Genomic DNA, 22877 nt, shown 5'->3' with positions numbered 1-22877 from the left:
GAGTAAAGCATTTTCTTTCATTCGTTTTTTAGCAAGGTGGATCGCCTTGCGTTCCTTCTCGGCTTTCTTCTCAAGCTCTTTGATTTTATCTTTTTTGACCTGTGTGACATGTTCTAGGATGGTCATTTCTCTATTCATAGCTGCAAAGTCCCAACGGGTCTGAAACTCATAGAGTCTGAGACACTGGTATTTGTTCATGTCAGTTTGGCTTGGTGTGTGGCTTGCCTTTGCAGCTTTCTTCATCTCTTCTATGGGTTTTCCACTGGTCTTCTGTCTACACGAGAAGGTGCTCTTCATATGAACATGGAGGCTTCTTTGGCGTTTCATCTCCTCCTTCCTCTCCTCATCTTGTTTCCCGATGAGATCCAGGACTTGGGAATCCGTGGGAATAACAAATGGTGTGACACCTTGGCCAGATGGTTTCGCAGCGTTCTGCGACTTCGGAGCTGTTTTCACTCCGGTGCTGCGAGCAGATCTGTCCAGGAGAGAGCTTGGTTTGGGTTGCAGCAGCGGTGGATCATCAACAGTCATTTTGTCCTCTGAAGTCTGAAGTCCTACTTATAGCCTCTCCAGGGAATACTTTACGACATCATGATGATGTCACAATGTCTATGACATCATCAGTGTCTGTCATAAATCACTGATGTCACTGACATCACATCGCGAAGGACATCTATGATTACATCGGCTGCTCAAGTTTATTGTGCTCAAGGATTGATGGTAGAATGGATCGGCTGGAGGGACCTAACCCCGCCTCTGACCCTAAATCCAACCAATAACTCCCCATGCCTAAACCCAACCGGGGTCCACCCCAGTATGCCGACCACCTGCAGTGCAGACAGCCCAACACATTTCTCACTCCCAACTCGTCAAACGTCCGGCGCTGCCCAGGGCGGTGTCCTCTCTCCCTACTTCTTCGGTCTGTACACCAACAGCTGCACCTCCAGTCACCAGTCCGTCAAGCTCCTGAAGTTCGCAGACGATACCACCCTCATAGGGCTCGTCACAGACGGAGATGAGGCGGAATACAGACAGGAAGTTGACCATCTGGTGACTTGGTGCAGTCAAAACAACCTGGTGTTAAATGCTCAAAAAACAATGGAGATGATTGTGGATTACAGGAGGCACAAATCCCCACCTTCCCCCATCACCCTGGGTGACTCCCCAGTCAACACTGTGAAGAGTCTTTCCGCTTCCTGAGGACCATCATCAGCCAGGACCTAAAATGGGAGCTGAACATCAGAGCTCTCACCAAGAAGGCACAGCAGAGGATGTACTTTGTGCGGCAGCTGAAGAAATTCAAAGTGCCAAAGGCCATGATGGTGCACTTCTACACCTCCATCGTTGAGTCCATCCTCACCTCCTCCATCACCGTCTGGTATGCTGCTGCCACTCTAAAAGACATCAACAGACTTCAGCGCATCATCCGCTGCGCTGAGAGGATAATCGGATGCAACCTGCCATCAGTCCAGGACCTACATGCAGCAAGGACACTGAAGCGGTCTCGCAAGGTCATGGCTGACCCCTCCCACCCTGGCCACAAACTCTTTAAGACACTCCCCCACGACAAGAGACTGAGGTCTGCCAAGACCAGAACCACCCGCCACAAGACCAGCTTCTTCCCAACCGCCATCAGCCTCACCAACAAGGCCCGGAAACCCCTTCCGCCAAGGGCCTCACCAACAACCCCCCCTCACACACACACACAAACACAAACTCACTACCTCCTCCTAAACTCAACTGAACCCCCCCCCCCCCCCATAAAACTGGAACTCATACTGTATCTAATGCCTGTCTAACTGGGACTGTAAATTCCCTGCACATTAATGCCTATTTAACTTAGCCTGTAAATTTCATGTACATTCAATGTAAACTCTTATTTAACTCCGACTGTAAATTCATGTAAATCCACTGCCTATTTAACGTCTATTTAACTCAGTCTGTAAATCTCATGTAAATCCAACGTAAATTCATATTTATCATCCACAGAACACTTCACCACTCATGTACATATTGTATATATTTACTCGATTTGATTAGATTTGATTGCACTTGGAACTTTGCGTCTTTAGTTATCTTCCTACTTCTTATCTCTGTATATTGATGCGACCGCTACGCTGCATACAGACACTAAGACAAATTCCTTGTATGTAACTTGCATACTGTGGCAATAAAAGTGATTCTGATTCTGATTCTGGTTTAGGCGTGGGGGGTGGGAGAGGTTAGGTTTAGGCGTGAGGGGTGGCGTGGGAGAGGTTAGGTTTAGGCGTTGGGGGTGGGAGAGGTTAGGTTTTTTAGGGTCTGGGGGAGGTTAGGTTTAGGCGTAGGGGGTGAGAGAGCTTAGGTTTAGGCATGGGGGGTGGGAGAGGTTAGGTTTAGGGTCTGGGGGAGGTTAGGTTTAAGCGTGGGGGCTGGGAGAGGTTAGCTCCAACCGGTCCACCGACACGCTGCACGCCGCCTCGCTCAGCTGGTTCTGCTTTTGGGCAGAACCAGCAATCGGCATTGCGGGCTGTCGGCACATAGACAGCACGGCACTTTGTAAAAATGGCGCTCTCTTACCCACCTATTCTCTCCCCCTCCCTCTAATATAAGATTGGTCAATTCTGTTTATTGATTGTGCTTAGCTAGACTTAGCGCGACATATTCAAGCCCTTTGAGACATCCTTGTGAAAATTAGGGCTACAGTACAAATAAACTTGACTTGAGAGGAGAGCAGAGGTGAGGTGTTTGTCTGTGTAGCTGGCTAGTAGCCTGTGTTTCTAAAATAATAATAATTCGTACAGAGAGCACGCTCTACTTCAAGTGTAGAGCGTCCGATTGGATTAACGAGCGCACACCAATCATTCCTCATCGGTCATGTCCCTCCGGCCGATCCATTCTAGCATCGACCCTTTGTATTGTGAAGGGCTGTGATGTTGCTGCAGAACACAACGCCTCCCATGATGCACCATGCCGTAGGACTGGAACTGAAGCTGCAGCTGAGCGGAGCGCCAGCCAATCATGGCCTGAGCGGTCTGGGGAACCGGAGGGGAGGGGCCCACATGGATGTATTTCTCTATGGGGGTCGGTGGTCGTATCACTTCCTTCACTCCCTTCAGCTTGGCACTCAGCTTGGCACTCTGGCTCTGGTGCTCCTTGTAGGCCTCAGTCAGGAAGCCCCACTTGTTGGGCCAAGTTGTGGCCAAATCCTTCTCCGACTCCACATGTGCCTTCCAGAAGTTGTCCTGTTCCACGTGGTTTTTGGGTTCAGATGCTCGCTGTGGAGCTGCCATCTGCCCTGACCAGCCTGCGTGTGTCTTTAGTGTGTTCACCTGATGATGTCACAATGTCAACAGTGACATCATCAGTGAGGGAAATCATGCTGATGTTGCTTGACACTGTTTAGTCAGTGATTATGACAGGCACTGTGACATCACCAGTGATGGATAGGTATTAGTGATGTGCGGGCCGCAGTTATAACCGTGCTGACCCCGCGGGTGGGCCGGATCATAAAAATAAACATTCTGATTAATAGCGGATGGGTTGCGGGCGGGTTGAAACAATGTATCATTATTGAGGAAAAATAATATTAATTACGTTCTCTAGTCTATGAACGTATTTTAAGCTACATTTTTCATCAGGCACATGCTTAGTCGCCTATTAACAAAACAATAGCCATGTGCTAGGTTGCTAGGCTCCACTTTTGGTCCATATATGGTCAATGATGTCACCCTCAAAGAGGAGACTCCGTTGAAGACGTGTTTGAAGAGAAGATGCGTTCGTATTTTCCCATACAATGAGGCAATCCAGTAAACTAAACTTAAAGCTATAGCGTTAGCCGAGTAAGCTACATGAGGGCAAGTGGTGGACTGGACATAATACAGCATGGAGGTTTGAGAAAAAAGTTCAAGTTGGATCCTTGTAAGTTGTAAAAGTAAAAAAAGAGAGTAGAATACAGGAAAAACTTGAAGAAAATCCAAGGCCACTCTGTTTCAGGTAGAACAGTTAAAAAGCCTTTATTGTGGCATGGCTAAATCTAACAATTAAAAAGACCAACGCGTTTCAGCTATAGCCTACAGCCTTCATCTTTTTTTACTTTTACAAGGATCCAACTTGAACTTTTTTTGAAGTTATCATAATGTCAACATTGACATAATCAAGTCAAGTCAAGTTTATTTATATAGCCCTAATTCACAAGCATCAGTGATGTCCATCACTGATGATGTCACTGTTGACATTGTGACGTCAGTAAACACACTAAAGGCACACAAGTGACTGATGACGTCATCCCTCACCTGGCTGCCTTGCAAAGACCGGCCACTGATGATGTCAGGCCTCAGGGCTGTGATCCATCCGAGTGATGTCACGAGGGGGAGAGGAGGTGAATGTAGGGATAAATCCATGGATGTATTAAAAGAACTGGATAGGGGACGAGCCACGCCCACCCATGCATTCGGACGGAGGCTGCTCACTGGCGCATGAAGCCATCATGGGGGGGTTTTCTTCCTGGTTTTACTTCCTGACCATGAGGCGAAGTGCGCATGTGTGCCATGACGTATTCCATGACGTCTCCCACCCCTCCCACCATGGATGTATTCAAAGAAAATACACCCGTATATATATGGCTCTTAGTGGCTTCTGAAGAAGAAATGCCCCATAAAAAATGATTTGATAATTAAAAGAGTCGTTTTATACTTTGAGTGACACCTGGAAAAAATTCCCCTGGGTTTACCAGCTGGCGGGGTCCCCATGCAAGTGGATGGGAATTTTCCTTTCTGGGCTGCATGGCGTCACGTGAGTTGCAATACAGAGCTTCGCCACCATGTTCAGATGGCTTCACAGCCCAGCGCTATTCCTGGGGGCTTGGATAAATCCAGAAGAAGGCAGTAATGCAACATAAAGGATGCCAACTGCCATAAAACACCATAGAAGAAGAACAAGACTTATTAACACATTGACTGCCAGCTGTTTTTTTTTGCTGTAGGTAGCTTCTGCCAAGCCGTTTTTTGAGGATTCTGGCTCATTTTACAAGAGCCGAGGATTCTTTTCTGCTTGGAGTTTGTGAACATACAATATCTCAAAAGTACTAATAGAATGTGTACTTTCTCTGTCTAAAAGAGTTCGTTTGTAGAGTTAGTAGTTATGTAAGCATTAGCAATTGAATACAGCATGGTTTCAGCATCAGAAAAAATATTCAGAGATAAACGGCTTTTTGTGAAATTCGATAGAACAGTCACTTTAACCATTCATTTTTGGCATCAGTAAGACCTAAACAATAGTTTTGAACAGTAATTTCCTCCATAACAGCAGGAAACTCCCCTCTGCTCAACTCCTCCCTCCGTGGGTGTTCTTCTTGGCTGCAGCGCCGTGTCACAAGCACTTTCCTACCTGTGCAAATGCACTTTCTCATACTCTCGACCTCTCAAATAAATTTCTGAATAGAAATTAAATTACTCTAAATTAGAGCGAAAAAGAAACAAAAAAGAACGGGTTGAAAATCCCATTCTAAAAGCCTTTTATGGCTGTTTCCAATTTGCAAAATAGCCTGCTGCACCACAAGCGTGTCACCAGTCTCACTGCCCCGCTGCCGCTGTGCGGCTGTGCCTGGCTGTGCCTGTCTGCGTGGCCGCTCCCCGAGGAAGCCCGGCTGGACTCGCCCGCCTCCCGGAGCCCTGGCCGAGAGCTCCGATGAAGCCCCTGCGACTCTGGTCATATTTACGCTGCGTGCCTCAAAGTGTGCTCCATCCGCAATCCACCATGCAAGTTTGCAATCCCGCACCGCCAGCAATCAGCACGAAACAGCAAACGAAAGCGCCTCCGCCAATCCATTTTCATGAGAATGGAAATGGATCACACTGCTTTTTGCTTGCCTTCCTACTTCCTTGTCGCCACTTAGTGGGTCGGTGGAATGGGTTGTACACGTTGTACACGTCCAATACTTATATAAGAGATGTAAAAGGGTTAGATGCACAACCCACCGTCAAAAAAAAAAAATCGATGCCAACGACGTGTTTACACGTCGCTGGCAGTCAACAGCTGGATTCTGAAAACGTGTTAACACGTCGTTGGCAGTCAACGTGTTAAGTGATGTCACACAAGCAATTGTGATGTCATCAGTGAGTGATGTCATCAGTGATGTCACTTGAGCATTATGAGGGTTGTCAGTCAGCTTCCTACCTTGACATCATCATTCCTTTATGTCACTCGAGCATCTATCTATCATCATCAGTATATAAATGGGAGCTAGGGCTCTGTCTGTTTGTTTCTCTGTTTCTCTGTCCCACTGTGATTGTCCCACTGTGATGTCATAAATCCCACTGTGACATCATCAGTGATGTCATAAATCTCAGTGATGTCATAAATCCCACTGTGACATCATCAGTGACAACATACATCCCACTGTGACATCATCAGTGATGTCATAAACCACTGTGACATCATCACACTGATGTCATAAACCACCAATGACATCAGTCTTACTGATGACATCAAAGCCACGCAACGGCCGAGCTGCAAATGCGAGCTGCAGGGCCAGCTTGACGAGCTGCAGGACGGGCGAGCAAGCCCGCGCAGTGGGCGAGCCTAGGAATCGAGCGCGCGAGATGCCTCGTTTTGGATAATTGCTCAGGGTTGTCAGTCAGCCTCAGACATAGCCAGATGTCGGCCGGCAGCCAACTGCAAAAACCACGTGGAACACAACCACTGGAAGGCATGTTGCGTCGTTAATCAAGTGATAGTGTTCCAGTGGAACACAACCGCTGGAAGGCATGTGGCATCGTTAAACAAGTGACAGAGTGTTCCAGTGGAACAAAACAACTGGAAGGCATGTGGAGTCGTTAATCAAGTGACAGAGTTTTCCGAGTGGAACAAAACAACTGGAAAGCATGTGGAGTCGTTAATCAAGTGACAGAGTTTTCCGAGTGGAACAAAACAACTGGAAGGCATGTGGAGTCATTAATCAAGTGACAGAGTGTTCCAGTGGAACAAAACAACTGGAAAGCATGTGGAGTCGTTAATCAAGTGACAGAGTGTTCCAGTGGAACAAAACAACTGGAAGGCATGTGGAGTCGTTAATCATGTGACAGAGTGTTCCAGTGGAACAAAACAACTGGAAGGCATGTGGAGTCGTTAATCATGTGACAGAGTGTTCCAGTGGAACAAAACAACTGGAAGGCATGTGGAGTCGTTAATCAAGTGACAGAGTGTTCCAGTGGAACAAAACAACTGGAAGGCATGTGGCGTCGTTAATCAAGTGACAGAGTGTTCCAGTGGAACAAAACAACTGGAAAGCATGTGGAGTCGTTAATCAAGTGACAGTGTTCCAGTGGAACACAACAACTGGAAGGCATGTGGAGTCGTTAAACAAGTGACAGAGTGTTCCAGTGGAACAAAACAACTGGAAAGCATGTGGAGTCGTTAACTCATTCACCGCCAGTTTAGGACTGCCAATATTTAGCACAGGCCAAAGATTTTCATAATTGTTGGTCATCTTTCAAGACCCACAGTAAATTATCTATTAGCACCAGAGTGATTTGCAATACCTCAAAATGAAGATGTACGTCTCTGGGTTCACCAGGAAAAAAAAAGGTGAGCTTTTAGCATGTTCTGTACTCTACTTATAGCCATTTATATACACCCTGTTTTCCCCCAAAATGTCTCTCTGAGAAAAGAAATTGCAGAAAATGGCATTTATGTATTTATGCACACAATCTCATGCAGAACTCGCTCTCAATTCTTTTATTTTGAACTGTATTGACATCAGACATGTAAATATTATTCGTTAGGACACAAATGACAAAAAAATATATATATATATATATATATACACATGAAGTGCTTTTTTTTTACATTCAACAATACAGTTTACTCGGTGTGAGTGAGTGTGCAGACAGACAGACAGACAGACAGACAGACAGACAGACAGACAGACAGACAGACACACCGACAGACAGACAGACAGACACACACACACACACACACACACACACACACACACACACACACACACGATCCCCCTTTTAGATTTCTAACCCCACATAGGATAAGCAATAACCACGCCCTGTGGCGCTGGGATTGGCCAGGAGCAACACTGGAGGGCACGCAGCCCAGCGATTACATGAACCAACTGAATAGCTCTTGAGAAAGGACAGCGGGCTGCTCTGACTCCCGCTTCTGCCTTGTGCCTTGCTGTTGTGTGTTTATTTTGCACCCGTCCTCGTCCATGTCTCCCTGTCATATCCTGCCTGCTATCTGATCGTTCCCGTTTTCCCCTCGGCTATTCAACACGTCCTCACCGCCCTCGCAAACTGATCGATCATTTCCTCATTCCTCCGATGATCAAACACATCTCTTGATTACTTTCTCCCGGCTGGCACAGAGGAAGGCGACTCCAGCTCGTGCAGCGCGCCGAGGCGCGTTTCAATGGCGTTTCTCCTGTCTGCACAAGGAAGCGTTACCAGTTTTCTGCTTTTCCTCCTGCTCAATTTCAAAACAACAGCTGTGGTATGTGTTTGTTCACGTGTTGTCTTAGATGATAGGGACCTGATACCATGTGACAGGCTGGGGAAGTGTTTAAACTACGCCCTGCAGTAATAAAAACAAAAACACGTCAAACACGTCATTGGCGGGGAGGGCTATTTCTGATAACACGTCAAAGACGTCATTGGCGGTGAATGAGTTAATCATGTGACAGAATGTTCCAGTGGAACAAAACAACTGGAAAGCATGTGGCGTCGTTAATCAAGTGACAGAGTGTTCCAGTGGAACAAAACAACTGGAAGGCATGTGGCGTCATTAATCAAGTGACAGAGTGTTCCAGTGGAACAAAACAACTGGAAGGCATGTGGCGTCGTTAATCAAGTGACAGAGTGTTCCAGTGGAACAAAACAACTGGAAGGCATGTGGAGTCGTTAAACAAGTGACAGAATGTTCCAGTGGAACAAAACAACTGGAAAGCATGTGGAGTCGTTAATCATGTGACAGAATGTTCCAGTGGAACAAAACAACTGGAAAGCATGTGGCGTCGTTAATCAAGTGACAGAGTGTTCCAGTGGAACAAAACAACTGGAAGGCATGTGGCGTCATTAATCAAGTGACAGAGTGTTCCAGTGGAACAAAACAACTGGAAGGCATGTGGCGTCGTTAATCAAGTGACAGAGTGTTCCAGTGGAACAAAACAACTGGAAAGCATGTGGAGTCGTTAATCATGTGACAGAGTGTTCCAGTGGAACAAAACAACTGGAAGGCATGTGGAGTCGTTAATCAAGTGACAGAGTGTTCCAGTGGAACAAAACAACTGGAAGGCATGTGGAGTCGTTAAACAAGTGACAGAGTGTTCCAGTGGAACAAAACAACTGGAAGGCATGTGGAGTCGTTAATCAAGTGACAGATTGTTCCAGTGGAACAAAACAACTGGAAGGCATGTGGAGTCGTTAATCATGTGACAGAGTGTTCCAGTGGAACAAAACAACTGGAAGGCATGTGGAGTCGTTAAACAAGTGACAGAGTGTTCCAGTGGAACAAAACAACTGGAAAGCATGTGGAGTCGTTAATCATGTGACAGAGTGTTCCAGTGGAACAAAACAACTGGAAGGCATGTGGAGTCGTTAAACAAGTGACAGAATGTTCCAGTGGAACAAAACAACTGGAAAGCATGTGGCGTCGTTAATCATGTGACAGAGTGTTCCAGTGGAACAAAACAACTGGAAGGCATGTGGAGTCGTTAAACAAGTGACAGAGTGTTCCAGTGGAACAAAACAACTGGAAGGCATGTGGAGTCGTTAATCAAGTGACAGAGTGTTCCAGTGGAACAAAACAACTGGAAGGCATGTGGAGTCGTTAAACAAGTGACAGAGTGTTCCAGTGGAACAAAACAACTGGAAAGCATGTGGAGTCGTTAATCATGTGACAGAGTGTTCCAGTGGAACAAAACAACTGGAAGGCATGTGGAGTTGTTAAACAAGTGACAGAGTGTTCCAGTGGAACAAAACAACTGGAAGGCATGTGGAGTCGTTAATCAAGTGACAGAGTGTTCCAGTGGAACACAACAACTGGAAAGCATGTGGAGTCGTTAATCAAGTGACAGAGTGTTCCAGTGGAACACAACAACTGGAAAGCATGTGGAGTCGTTAATCAAGTGACAGAGTGTTCCAGTGGAACAAAACAACTGGAAAGCATGTGGAGTCGTTAATCAAGTGACAGAGTGTTCCAGTGGAACACAACAACTGGAAGGCATGTGGAGTCGTTAATCAAGTGACAGTGTTCCAGTGGAACACAACAACTGGAAAGCATGTGGAGTCGTTAATCATGTGACAGAGTGTTCCAGTGGAACAAAACAACTGGAAGGCATGTGGAGTCGTTAATCAAGTGACAGAGTGTTCCAGTGGAACACAACAACTGGAAAGCATGTGGAGTCGTTAATCAAGTGACAGAGTGTTCCAGTGGAACAAAACAACTGGAAAGCATGTGGAGTCGTTAATCAAGTGACAGAGTGTTCCAGTGGAACACAACAACTGGAAAGCATGTGGAGTCGTTAATCAAGTGACAGAGTGTTCCAGTGGAACACAACAACTGGAAAGCATGTGGAGTCGTTAATCAAGTGACAGAGTGTTCCAGTGGAACAAAACAACTGGAAGGCATGTGGAGTCGTTAAACAAGTGACAGAATGTTCCAGTGGAACAAAACAACTGGAAGGCATGTGGAGTCGTTAATCAAGTGACAGTGTTCCAGTGGAACAAAACAACTGGAAAGCATGTGGAGTCGTTAATCATGTGACAGAGTGTTCCAGTGGAACAAAACAACTGGAAAGCATGTGGAGTCGTTAATCAAGTGACAGAGTGTTCCAGTGGAACAAAACAACTGGAAAGCATGTGGAGTCGTTAAACAAGTGACAGAGTGTTCCAGTGGAACAAAACAACTGGAAAGCATGTGGAGTCGTTAATCAAGTGACAGAGTGTTCCAGTGGAACAAAACAACTGGAAGGCATGTGGCGTCGTTAAACAAGTGACAGAGTGTTCCAGTGGAACAAAACAACTGGAAAGCATGTGGAGTCGTTAATCAAGTGACAGAGTGTTCAAACTCTCTGCACAAGAGCTAAAGGCTGGAGCTACTGTTGTGCGTGCATGTCTCATGTCTGGCTCAATCGTAAAGCGAAAGTGCTGAAAAAAAACACGTCGTGCATGCCCACTTCCTTCTCTCAATTACGCCACCAGAAGGCGCAAATGGGACCATAATATTCTAATCAGTCGCACCTGTCTGATTGACTTCTTTCTTTAGAAGACTGCTCAGACTACCATGGTTTACACAAACAAAACAATATTTTAAATGACATTACATTTTAAGGCATGCATTCAGTCATCTCTATACTGGAATACGTCTTAAAAGTAACCTTCCCAACACTGGAAAGCAGACAGGGGGGGCATGTGATGGAGGACACAGCCGCTGGCCAGCACCATAGAGGCCAGGAGGCCAACAAGGACCACGAGGCTGATGACTCCTCCTGCCCTCAGCAGGCGCTCGGCACACTGACGGCACCAGCTTTTGCCCGCGGGGACTTTGGACGTTAGCGTCACCACAGCTGAAGAGCCCAGTGGCTCCTCTTCCTTGTTGCTCTCCAACTGGCTTCTCGTTCTCAGATCTCGACGTGTCTGTCCGAGATGCGTTAGGACGTCGGCGCGATTTTGCAACTCACCGCAACCCAGAGCGATGCTCGATTTGTGCTTCACTATGACCTCGTTCTGATCGTTCAGGACTCGCTTGGCCTCGCCCATTTCACACCGAAGAGGCTGCAGCCGCGGCGTGGTCCTCAGGTGGTTCATCTCCACCTCCGCCTTCTCTGCCTGGACGCGGAGGCTTGCCCACTGGGCACTGAGCCTCCCCTGCTCTATTAGGATCCTCTGCAACTTTTCCAGCCTCCTCTTGTGGATGTCTTTTGTCTTGCTGATGCTCAGCTCCTCAGACAGAAGCTTCCAGCGCTTGGTCAGTTCAATCTCAGCCTGATTGCTTTTTCTGATTGACTGCCGGAGACTTTCCGCTTTTTCCGCTTTGCAGGCTTTTTCCATGCAGAGTTTCTGGATGTACAGATCCTGTGACATTTTGTTTTCCACAATTTGGGCATTTTCTTTGTTCAGCTGACTGATGCTTTTTTCCAGATGGATTTTATTATGGAGCTGCGCTTGGATTGTGATCCTTCGCTGCTCTGACGCGTACATATGGCGGCTTCATCATTTGGTTCATCTATATATATATAGAGCTATAAATTGTTTTAAAGAGTCGTAAAGAGTTTGTGTAACCGCACGTCACTCATCACCACTACTCAAGCACTTGATAATGATGTCATCGGTGATGTCACTCAAGCAATTGTGATGTCATCAGTGAGTGATGTCATTACAATGTCATCTGTGCTCACTAAAAGTGTGCTTACAATAATTGAACTAACTGTTAAAGTGACCTCAAAACACACAACACGGGCTCGTGCTTTACAGCTCTAATCAATGTCTGCCATGTCATAGACTCGAGAGTATAAAAACCAATAACTCACTAAAGAACAAGGGTCTTGATGTTTTTATTATTATTATTATTATTATTATTAATTAATTATTCACTTTATTTAATGATTCAATTGTTAACATTTAACCATTTAATATTTAACCGTTAAATGGAGCAGAAAACAGGAAAACACAAACAAAAAATAAAAGACTACTAAATTACTTACCAATCAGTCTTCTGTGCTTCTTTAAAATCTCAAGATGACATCACAATTGTTCAAGTGACATCGGAATGCTGATTGACTCACTAGGGGCCAGGGGCGTTTCTAGGGTCTGAAGACATTGGGGGCTTACCCCAGGGGCCCAGACATGCGCGCTGCAGAACGAATTTCAGGCCAAAAATTCAGGCCAAAATGATGCCTACTGTGTGTGTGTGACCTAACAGACCACTTAGAAAAAGTAACCGACATGGGCATTTACTGCCATGGTCATAAACTGTGCTGCCTGTGGGATTAGAGGGGAAGTCAGAGAGGATGGATCAAGTCTCCGATCAAGCCTACGAGGCGACATACTTGTCCCAAGGAGGAAAACATCTTTCGGCCAGGCAACCTTCACAGAAAGAGCTTCCCAATCTTGGAACACCATACCTTTAAATATACGTAATAGCTCTTATCGCTCTTTCGCACATAATTTTAAAATTTGGTTGAAGAACAACCAGACCTGCCAGCATACCTAGGCACATGCTTGTCCTGTTTACCGCCATCTGCTGGCCTGTCTCTCTCACTGCACTGTTGTTGTTGTTGTTGTTGTTGTTCTTTTTAAATGCCTGTATATGTCCCTGTTTGTCTTTGTTTGATCATAGCATGCTTATGGTTTTATCAATAATGTGGTCTGAATGTTGGCATGCTTTAACTGTCTGTGCTGGTCTGTCTGCCTGCAGCCTAGGCTATAGTCTGTTTTAACTTGCATGGTGCCAATTGCTTTGGCCTGCTACATGTTATTTTTACTTCAATTTTTATTTGCTTGTGTGTATTATTGTTGGTGTTTGAGGGTGTGGAGATATATCTGAAGAGAACTGAATAAAACAGTGCACGAGCACTGGGTGGAGGAAAACTGCACTAGTTAGCGCCTGTGAGTTTGTTTACAATCCAGTAGGGGGCGGTAATGCAACACTCGGATGCCAACCGCCATAAAACTCAAGAAGAAGAAGAAGAAGAAACCGGAAGCTCCCGTCAGCTGTTAGCAACTGACGTCATCACCCTTATCGCTTAGCATCCTCTGGGCCGATGCTAATACAATGATCCGCGGTGCTGCTGTTATTTTTAGTGGATATAACAGAACACTGTCCTGCTTTACTTCAACATATTAACTATTTACAACCCGACGGCTTCGTCCATGACTAAGTGAGTGAATGTTTTGATGGAATGTCCTGTGTTTCGCCTGTTTAGTAACGTTAGCATCATTTCCTAGCTAGCAGAACTTGCAAGGCATCTGTGGGTCCCACATAACTACATTGTCAGCTGTCATTATTCAGAGAGAAGGGTGAGGTTAGTGACGTCTGGAGGACCTAAACGTTTTTCGAAGCAAAGCTAGCGTTAACTTACAGCTAACTCCAAACTGTCGTGAAATAACGTCACAGCTTTGTGTTATGTATGAATTCTTAACGTTATGCAAGTATAGCAATCTGGACGTGCATGGTTTTCTTCATATCTGAAACAGACTTGACTATAATGTTTAAGCCAGGCTGCTATTCACGATTATTTTAATTATTGATTAATCTGTTGTTGACTATTTCTTGACTAATCGATTAGTCGTATGGTCTATAAAATGTCACAAAATGGTCAAAAATGTGGATCATTTTAAGGTATAAGATAGAATACGTGGTTCCCAACCTTTTTTTTGTCTCATGTACCCCTTGAGGTGTTTCACTGAACTGCCGGTGTTTTGGCTTGGCTTCTTTTTTTCTTGTGTCACCCGGCGGCTCCTCCATCTAAACCTGAATCTGGAGCACCTGAATGCTTTTGAGCCATTTATCAGCTGCATAACAGTGTAACAGTTGACACTTGCAGGGGGGAACTAGTTGCAGGGCGCACGTACCATTTTAACAATGGGCTTATGACTTGGAATATCTATATATATTTTTATCACTTTGGAAGTAAATTGTAATCCCCAATCTTTCCAAGTTACCCCTAGCAAGCTGCTCAAGTAGTACCCCTAGGGGTCCACGACGTACCCCTGGTTGGGAATCACTGATAGAAGACTGAAGACATCAGAAAATATTCACATGTAACAAGCTGGAGCGAAATTACGTTTATCCCCGCCCCCCCCCCCCAAAAAAGTCAAAATGATTAATGTACATTAGGGCTGCACAATTAATCGTATTTTCATCGTCATCGCAATATGAACATGCGCAATAAACTCATCGCAAAGACTGCCTGAAACGCAATGAATAACAAAAGTGGTTTTATTTACATGTGTCATGCATTCCCACTCAGCATCTGATCATTTTGTCTTGTGTTGTAAATCCAGCATACACCTTTCCCTTGCAACAGTGCGCTCCGCCCCTCTGCCAAAGCCCAAACACGCTGTGTGTAGTTTCAGCTAGAGTCAGTGTGTATTTCATTTCTTTCTATTCAGTGGGCACAGGCTATGTTTGGGGTCTATGTTAGCATTATTAAAGCAGAAAGACATAGGAACTGTATAGCTAATATGCGTACTTTAATATTTGTTTATTTATCGCAAGTTGTATCGTCATCGCTATATTGAACAATGTTATCGCACATCGCAGATTTTCCTCATATCGTGCAGGCCTAATGTACATATATATATATATTTATTAAGGTTGACGATACATCTTTTGTCGATAGACTAATTGATTAATTGACTAATCGTTGCAGCTCAACTAATGTACATAAAGATCCAGCGTTGCTGTGCTGTGCTCCCTCTATTTGCAGAAAGCAGTCCAGGTAATCCTCCTCATTATGCAGAAGTCGAAGAATGTCAGGGAGGAGGCGACGGTAGACGTCCAGTTTTGCGAGTTGGCGAACGCCCTGATAGCCTGCAAAGTACCAGAAGATCTGTTCAATGACCCCAGCCTGAAGGTAAGGACAAAGGCTAAGATACAGACCCCTAGGCCCTCGTGTGTCGAGTTCCATACGCCCAACTCTAATAAACACACCCCGTTAATTTGTCGTATCACTGTGCGATATGGACCAAAAATCATATCTCTATTTTCAGGCTGAATGTTCAGCTGAATGTTAAAGCAACTGTAGTACGAGCAACATTTTTCGCTCGTTATTATGAAACAGTCTAAATTGAATAGTGATGCCTCACATCTTACCTATAACAGCAGATGAGACCAAAGCAGAGCTAGACCAGTCTGGTGAGTTCACAAAATGACATCACTTTACTGGTAGGGCAGCCTTTAAAACCAGGAAAAGACCACACTTATGCCGTATCACCATATCCAACATATACGACCACCATAGCTATTCTCTTCTCATATCACAATATCGATAGAATATTGATATTGCCCACTTTACTGGCAAACATCTACACCTCGTAGAACGTGACTTGCAGTAGAACTTGGACCCTTTGCAAATTGTTAGGGTCCCCCGGTCACTTTGGTCTGTGATCCACCGGGCAGCGTTTTATTAAATCAAATCTCGCACTGCTCGCTTATGCCCTCCTCGTATTTTGGTGCCAGATGATTGTGAATTACACGCAGCCCAATTCTGAAAGTTCAAGTCATATTGAAATCAGTGCTGCTTGGTGTATTGGACTTGGTCACTTAGATTTCTGATATGCTCCAAGCGGCTTTTTGCATCACACCGTCGTTGTAGTTTTTTGGTATTGAGAGCCTGTTTTAGCCCACTACAGTATGTGTGCCCAGCAGTGTTGGGGGTAACTCATTACAAAAGTAACATATTACATGTAATATATTACTTTTAGCAGTAACTCAGTAATATAACTTATAGGATTTCAGTAATATTATACCAGTTACTTTGTCAAGTAACTCAAGTTACAAATTGAGTTACATTTTATTAAATGAAAGCACATATTTAAAAGAGATACAATAATTTCCTAATCAAACTCTGTGTTTTTATGCAAATAACCACTATAGATGACAATAACAAAGGAAAAGAATAACATTTAGAATTTTGGATTGTTTACACTGACTTCAAGGCGGTTGAAATTATTTTTCGGGATGGTTCCGGGGCGGCGATGTCATTCTGCTGCTGCTGTTGTTTTGGTGAAAGTAATGCAAAAGTAGTGTAATAAGTAATGAGTTACTCTACACAGAAAGTAATATTTTAAAGTAACTTATTACTTTCAAATGAAAGTAACTAGTAATATGTAGTATATTACATTTTGAAAGTAACTTGCCCAACACTGGTGCCCAGTATGTGAGACAAGGATGAGGATCGATGTCTGCGTGATTCTAAAGACGGTTTGCACGGAATTGTGTGAGGCTGTGGTTTACAATGACAACGGCTAAGAGGTGTCCACGGCACGCCGCAAACATGGCCGCTTGGGGCTTATTGCTGAATTAATTTTGAACCCTAGCTTATTTCCTGTCAGCTATTGTTTTAGCAAACGCTGTGTTGTAGAAAATGGTATTTGTATCAATAACACCATTCTTCATCCGCATGATCATCAGACAGTAGCTGGGTTTCCATCCAAATGTATCGCAACTTTTAATCGAATTTTCAAAAAGTCGGCAAAAGAAAATGCAAAATAATCCACGCGTTTCCATCCACTGCTATTTTGCGAATTCAAGAGCTGTCAATCACCTGGTGTTTGAGGCTGTCTGAGCTGCTGATCAGCTGCTAGACCCGATATACAGCTCTGTTAAACACATCTAACTTTATTCATTTAAAGTTTCTTGATGATCTACAAGTAGACAAAGGTGCCATAACGTCATTTCTGGATTACCAGGTGCGACCCGGCAAGGATAACGTTATAATCCACGGAGCAGATAGTAAGTGTGAATACAATTTCATTCAATTCTAGAAGTGAGTCGCCTTAAAGTTAATATCCCAGTCTTCTTCTGTTTACCACGGCGGGTATTGTGCTGCGTATTTACCATTATTTAACCGTGTGTAGCAGCCCTATTGTGTGTAGGCTACACACGGCATGTCATGTTTTGCAGTGATCAAGGCAAACTGTGTGGTTTTTGAATGGAGAGACAACAGAATCTGTTTCCACCGCACGTTTCGCATTTTCCTTTTATCGATACAACCGACTTTTCCGCCTCCCTCAAGCGTGAAAACTTTTTTTTGCGAAATTTGGAGGCTTTTGCGAATTAGGCAGCGTTTCCACTCCGTTTTTTAAATGCGCAAATTGAAATTTCGCATGAAAACGGGTGGATGGAAATGGAAACCCGACTAGTGTCTCAAGGCAAAATGATGAGACCGGTGAGCAGACATTGAAATAATGAAGCCAGGAGTCAGGAGGAAAGTTCTATTCAGCCAAACGTACATCTTTGCAAGTAGGTTTCCATTTGCACAGAGACTGGCTCCCTGGAGAAGCTTGCATGTTTCCAGATCAGGAGCTCAGTGCTCTCTTCTCACATATCTCAAATAGTCTTCTCACATATCTCCCATCTCTTCACAAGCTATATTTTGACCAGCTCACAGAGCCATGCAGGAGTCGAGAGAAGGGGGCGCTGTAGCCAAGACAGGAGTCCAGCAAGGCCACATCTCTGAGTGATCCTCTCACTGTGCTCCATACATAAGCTGTCTGTTTATGTGCAATGGAATTTAAGAATGGAATGAAATATGTTAACTATGTGAACCTGCGTCTGCGTCTGTCTCGACGCCGGTTTTGAAGGCAACTCTTGAGCCCTGCAAGGCCACCATGACCACCATGACCGTGCTGCACGGTGTGAGATAGAAAGAGCTGCTAATGTGCCTGATAGGTTATCTGAGTGAGGCGTCTGTATTGCCGTCTATGTGACATGCATTTATAACTCATACCAATAATTATGTGTATGCAATTATAGCTTATTGATTATTAAATGAGCCAATGGAACTTACATTTTCTACCACACACTGCAAACAGGAAGTGAGCTAGGGGCAATTTAGAATGTTCATGTTGTCAAGTTAAAACCAAAGCCATGGGGCACTGGGGCAGATTACTTTATTTAATGGTTACAAAAGCTACAGCAGACTTCAACACCCCCCCCCCCCCCCCCCTCTGTGTTTACCATGGCAGGCAGGGTAAACACAGGTGCAAGCAAAACACTAATAAGGGTTTCCAAATTCCAATCATGCAAGTTGGAAACCCTCATTAGTGTTTTGCTTGCACCTGTGTTTCCCCTGCCTTTTCGACACAAAATGGCCCCCGTGAGAAGGGTCTATCATCAAAATAGTTGACGATGAATTTAGTCGTTGACAACTAAGTGATTCATCTAGTAATCGTTGCAGTTTGTTCGTTTGTTAGTTCAGCGGTTCTCATAGTGGGGACCCCCGAGGGTTCCACGGGGTCCCCAGCAAAACGGGAGAGACGAAAAGTCATGTGACTTTTTGTGACGTTTCACAACGGGGGGATGAAAATTGGACCCCCCCCCCTTTGTTTGTTTGTTTTCTTGCTCAAAACCAAATGTTTTACGGTCACTCACGAGTGGGTAGGTCACGGGTCTGCCTCGTTCCAGCCTTAAAACTCGTTATATAATCATTTTTCGAAATGTCTATGGAGAAAATGAATGGGGGACTTACCTCCGGGGCGGGAAACGTCACGAAAAGTCACATGACTGTTGAGCTCTGTACCAAGTAACACAATGACAGAAGGTATGTCTGTTTTGGTCATGGGTTTCATACACTTTCTGTAATAAAACATCTAAAAGCAAAAATCTTATCAGATGGGGACTGTAATGTTGACTTTGTGCTGTTAGGGGGCAGCATTGACAGTGAATGGGGTAAAGCAGGTCATACAGTTAAAGTTATACTGGTGGGGGACAGCATGCTTACTATTTGCTTGTTTGTCTTAAACTTGATGCCTTATATTCAAAGACCTTCACTACAAACATCTCCAAAGACCTTCACTACAAACATCTTCAAATACCTTCACTACAAACATCTTCAAAGACCTTCACTACAAACATCTTCAAAGACCTTCACTACAAACATATGCAAAGACCTTCACATATTCAAAGACCTTCACTACAAACATCTTCAAAGACCTTCACTACAAACATCTTCAAAGACCTTCACTACAAACATCTTCAAAGACCTTCACTACAAACATCTTCAAAGACCTTCACTACAAACATCTTCAAAGACCTTCACTACAAACATCTCCAAAGACCTTCACTACAAACATATTCAAATACCTTCACTACAAACATCTCCAAAGACCTTCACTACAAACATCTCCAAAGACCTTCACTACAAACATCTTCAAAGACCTTCACTACAAACATATTCAAAGACCTTCACTACAAACATATTCAAAGACCTTCACTACAAACATCTTCAAAGACCTTCACTACAAACATATTCAAAGACCTTCACTACAAACATCTTCAAAGACCTTCACTACAAACATCTCCAAAGACCTTCACTACAAACATATTCAAAGACCTTCACTACAAACATATTCAAAGACCTTCACTACAAACATATCCAAATACCTTCACTACAAACATATCCAAATACCTTCACTACAAACATCTTCAAAGACCTTCACTACAAACATCTCCAAAGACCTTCACTACAAACATCTTCAAATACCTTCACTACAAACATCTTCAAAGACCTTCACTACAAACATCTTCAAAGACCTTCACTACAAACATATTCAAAGACCTTCACTACAAACACTTCACTACAAACATATTCAAAGACCTTCACTACAAACATATTCAAAGACCTTCACTACAAACATCTTCAAAGACCTTCACTACAAACATCTTCAAAGACCTTCACTACAAACACATTCAAAGACCTTCACTACAAACATCTTCAAAGACCTTCACTACAAACATCTTCAAAGACCTTCACTACAAACATATTCAAAGACCTTCACTACAAACATATCCAAAGACCTTCACTACAAACATCTTCAAAGACCTTCACTACAAACATATTCAAAGCCCTTCACTACAAACATATTCAAAGACCTTCACTACAAACATCTTCAAAGACCTTCACTACAAACATATTCAAAGACCTTCACTACAAACATATCCAAAGACCTTCACTACAAACATCTTCAAAGACCTTCACTACAAACATATTCAAAGCCCTTCACTACAAACATATTCAAAGCCCTTCACTACAAACATATTCAAAGACCTTCACTACAAACATCTTCAAAGACCTTCACTACAAACATCTTCAAAGACCTTCACTACAAACATATTCAAAGACCTTCACTACAAACATATTCAAAGACCTTCAGTACAAACATCTTCAAAGACCTTCACTACAAACATCTTCAAAGACCTTCACTACAAACATATTCAAAGACCTTCACTACAAACATATCCAAAGACCTTCACTACAAACATCTTCAAAGACCTTCACTACAAACATATTCAAAGCCCTTCACTACAAACATATTCAAAGACCTTCACTACAAACATATTCAAAGACCTTCACTACAAACATATTCAAAGCCCTTCACTACAAATATCTTCAAAGACCTTCACTACAAACATATTCAAAGACCTTCACTACAAATATCTTCAAAGACCTTCACTACAAACATATTCAAAGACCTTCACTACAAACATCTTCAAAGACCTTCACTACAAACATCTTCAAAGACCTTCACTACAAACATATTCAAAGACCTTCACTACAAACATATTCAAAGCCCTTCACTACAAACATCTTCAAAGACCTTCACTACAAACATCTTCAAAGACCTTCACTACAAACATATTCAAAGACCCTCACTACAAACATATTCAAAGCCCTTCACTACAAACATATTCAAAGACCTTCACTACAAACATATTCAAAGCCCTTCACTACAAACATCTTCAAAGACCTTCACTACAAACATCTTCAAAGACCTTCACTACAAACATCTTCAAAGACCTTCACTACAAACATATTCAAAGACCTTCACTACAAACATCTTCAAAGACCTTCACTACAAACATCTCCAAAGACCTTCACTACAAACATCTTCAAAGACCTTCACTACAAACATATTCAAAGACCTTCACTACAAACACTTCACTACAAACATATTCAAAGACCTTCACTACAAACATATTCAAAGACCTTCACTACAAACATCTTCAAAGACCTTCACTACAAACATCTTCAAAGACCTTCACTACAAACATATTCAAAGACCTTCACTACAAACATCTTCAAAGACCTTCACTACAAACATCTTCAAAGACCTTCACTACAAACATATTCAAAGACCTTCACTACAAACATCTTCAAAGACCTTCACTACAAACATATTCAAAGCCCTTCACTACAAACATATTCAAAGACCTTCACTACAAACATCTTCAAAGACCTTCACTACAAACATATTCAAAGACCTTCACTACAAACATATCCAAAGACCTTCACTACAAACATCTTCAAAGACCTTCACTACAAACATATTCAAAGCCCTTCACTACAAACATATTCAAAGCCCTTCACTACAAACATATTCAAAGACCTTCACTACAAACATCTTCAAAGATCTTCACTACAAACATATTCAAAGACCTTCACTACAAACATCTTCAAAGACCTTCACTACAAACATATTCAAAGACCTTCACTACAAACATATTCAAAGCCCTTCACTACAAACATATTCAAAGACCTTCACTACAAACATATTCAAAGCCCTTCACTACAAACATATTCAAAGACCTTCACTACAAACATCTTCAAAGACCTTCACTACAAACATATTCAAAGCCCTTCACTACAAACATATTCAAAGACCTTCACTACAAACATCTTCAAAGCCCTTCACTACAAACATCTTCAAACGCTTCCCTATTCACCTTATGTAGCCACGCCCATTTGACCCGGTTGTGTGATCGTGTCACAACTTCCGCTAAAAATAAAATAAAACAAAATGGCTGGCTGCTCCAATATCATCTAACTCTGAATTAACTAATAATTTGGCCAATTGTATGTAACATACCAAATAAAAGCAAACGGTAATGTCTAAAGCTGCGTTCACACGACCTATTAAAGTTTTTCGCTGGCATCGAGTTTACATACAAAGTCAATGCAAACGAGCGATTGAGCGTATATTTGCCCGGGAGACAAATCGCTGGGCGTCCGAGCGACAGAGACAGAGCGATAGGGAGAAAATTCGCTTGTCGCCCGAGATGAAATATCCCAACTCGGGCGAAATTACGCTGGCATCAGTCGCTCGCTGTTCAACGCTGATTGGCTGCCGTGTGAGAGTGAGTCAAAGATCACACTGGCTTGGAAC

At 43.4% G+C, this 22877-nt stretch overlaps 1 protein-coding gene across 1 annotated transcript in view; it reads left to right on the top strand.

The window, feature by feature from the left end:
- Positions 1 to 13740: 13740 nt before the first annotated feature.
- LOC310773761 (calcipressin-1-like) overlaps positions 13741 to 22877 on the top strand; it is a 47137-nt gene continuing 38000 nt past the window's right edge. The window contains exons 1-2 of the mRNA XM_083633706.1: positions 13741 to 13867; positions 15419 to 15565. Coding sequence (XP_083489832.1) covers positions 15446 to 15565 — 120 coding nt within the window. The 5' untranslated portion in view covers positions 13741 to 13867; positions 15419 to 15445. The remainder of the gene's footprint in view (positions 13868 to 15418; positions 15566 to 22877) is intronic.

Source organism: Poromitra crassiceps (assembly GCF_964638095.1).
Source record: "Poromitra crassiceps genome assembly, chromosome: 3".
Lineage (NCBI taxonomy): Eukaryota > Metazoa > Chordata > Actinopteri > Beryciformes > Melamphaidae > Poromitra > Poromitra crassiceps.
Note: the sequence above shows the minus strand (reverse complement) of the source record. Positions and strands in the feature narration are given on the sequence as shown.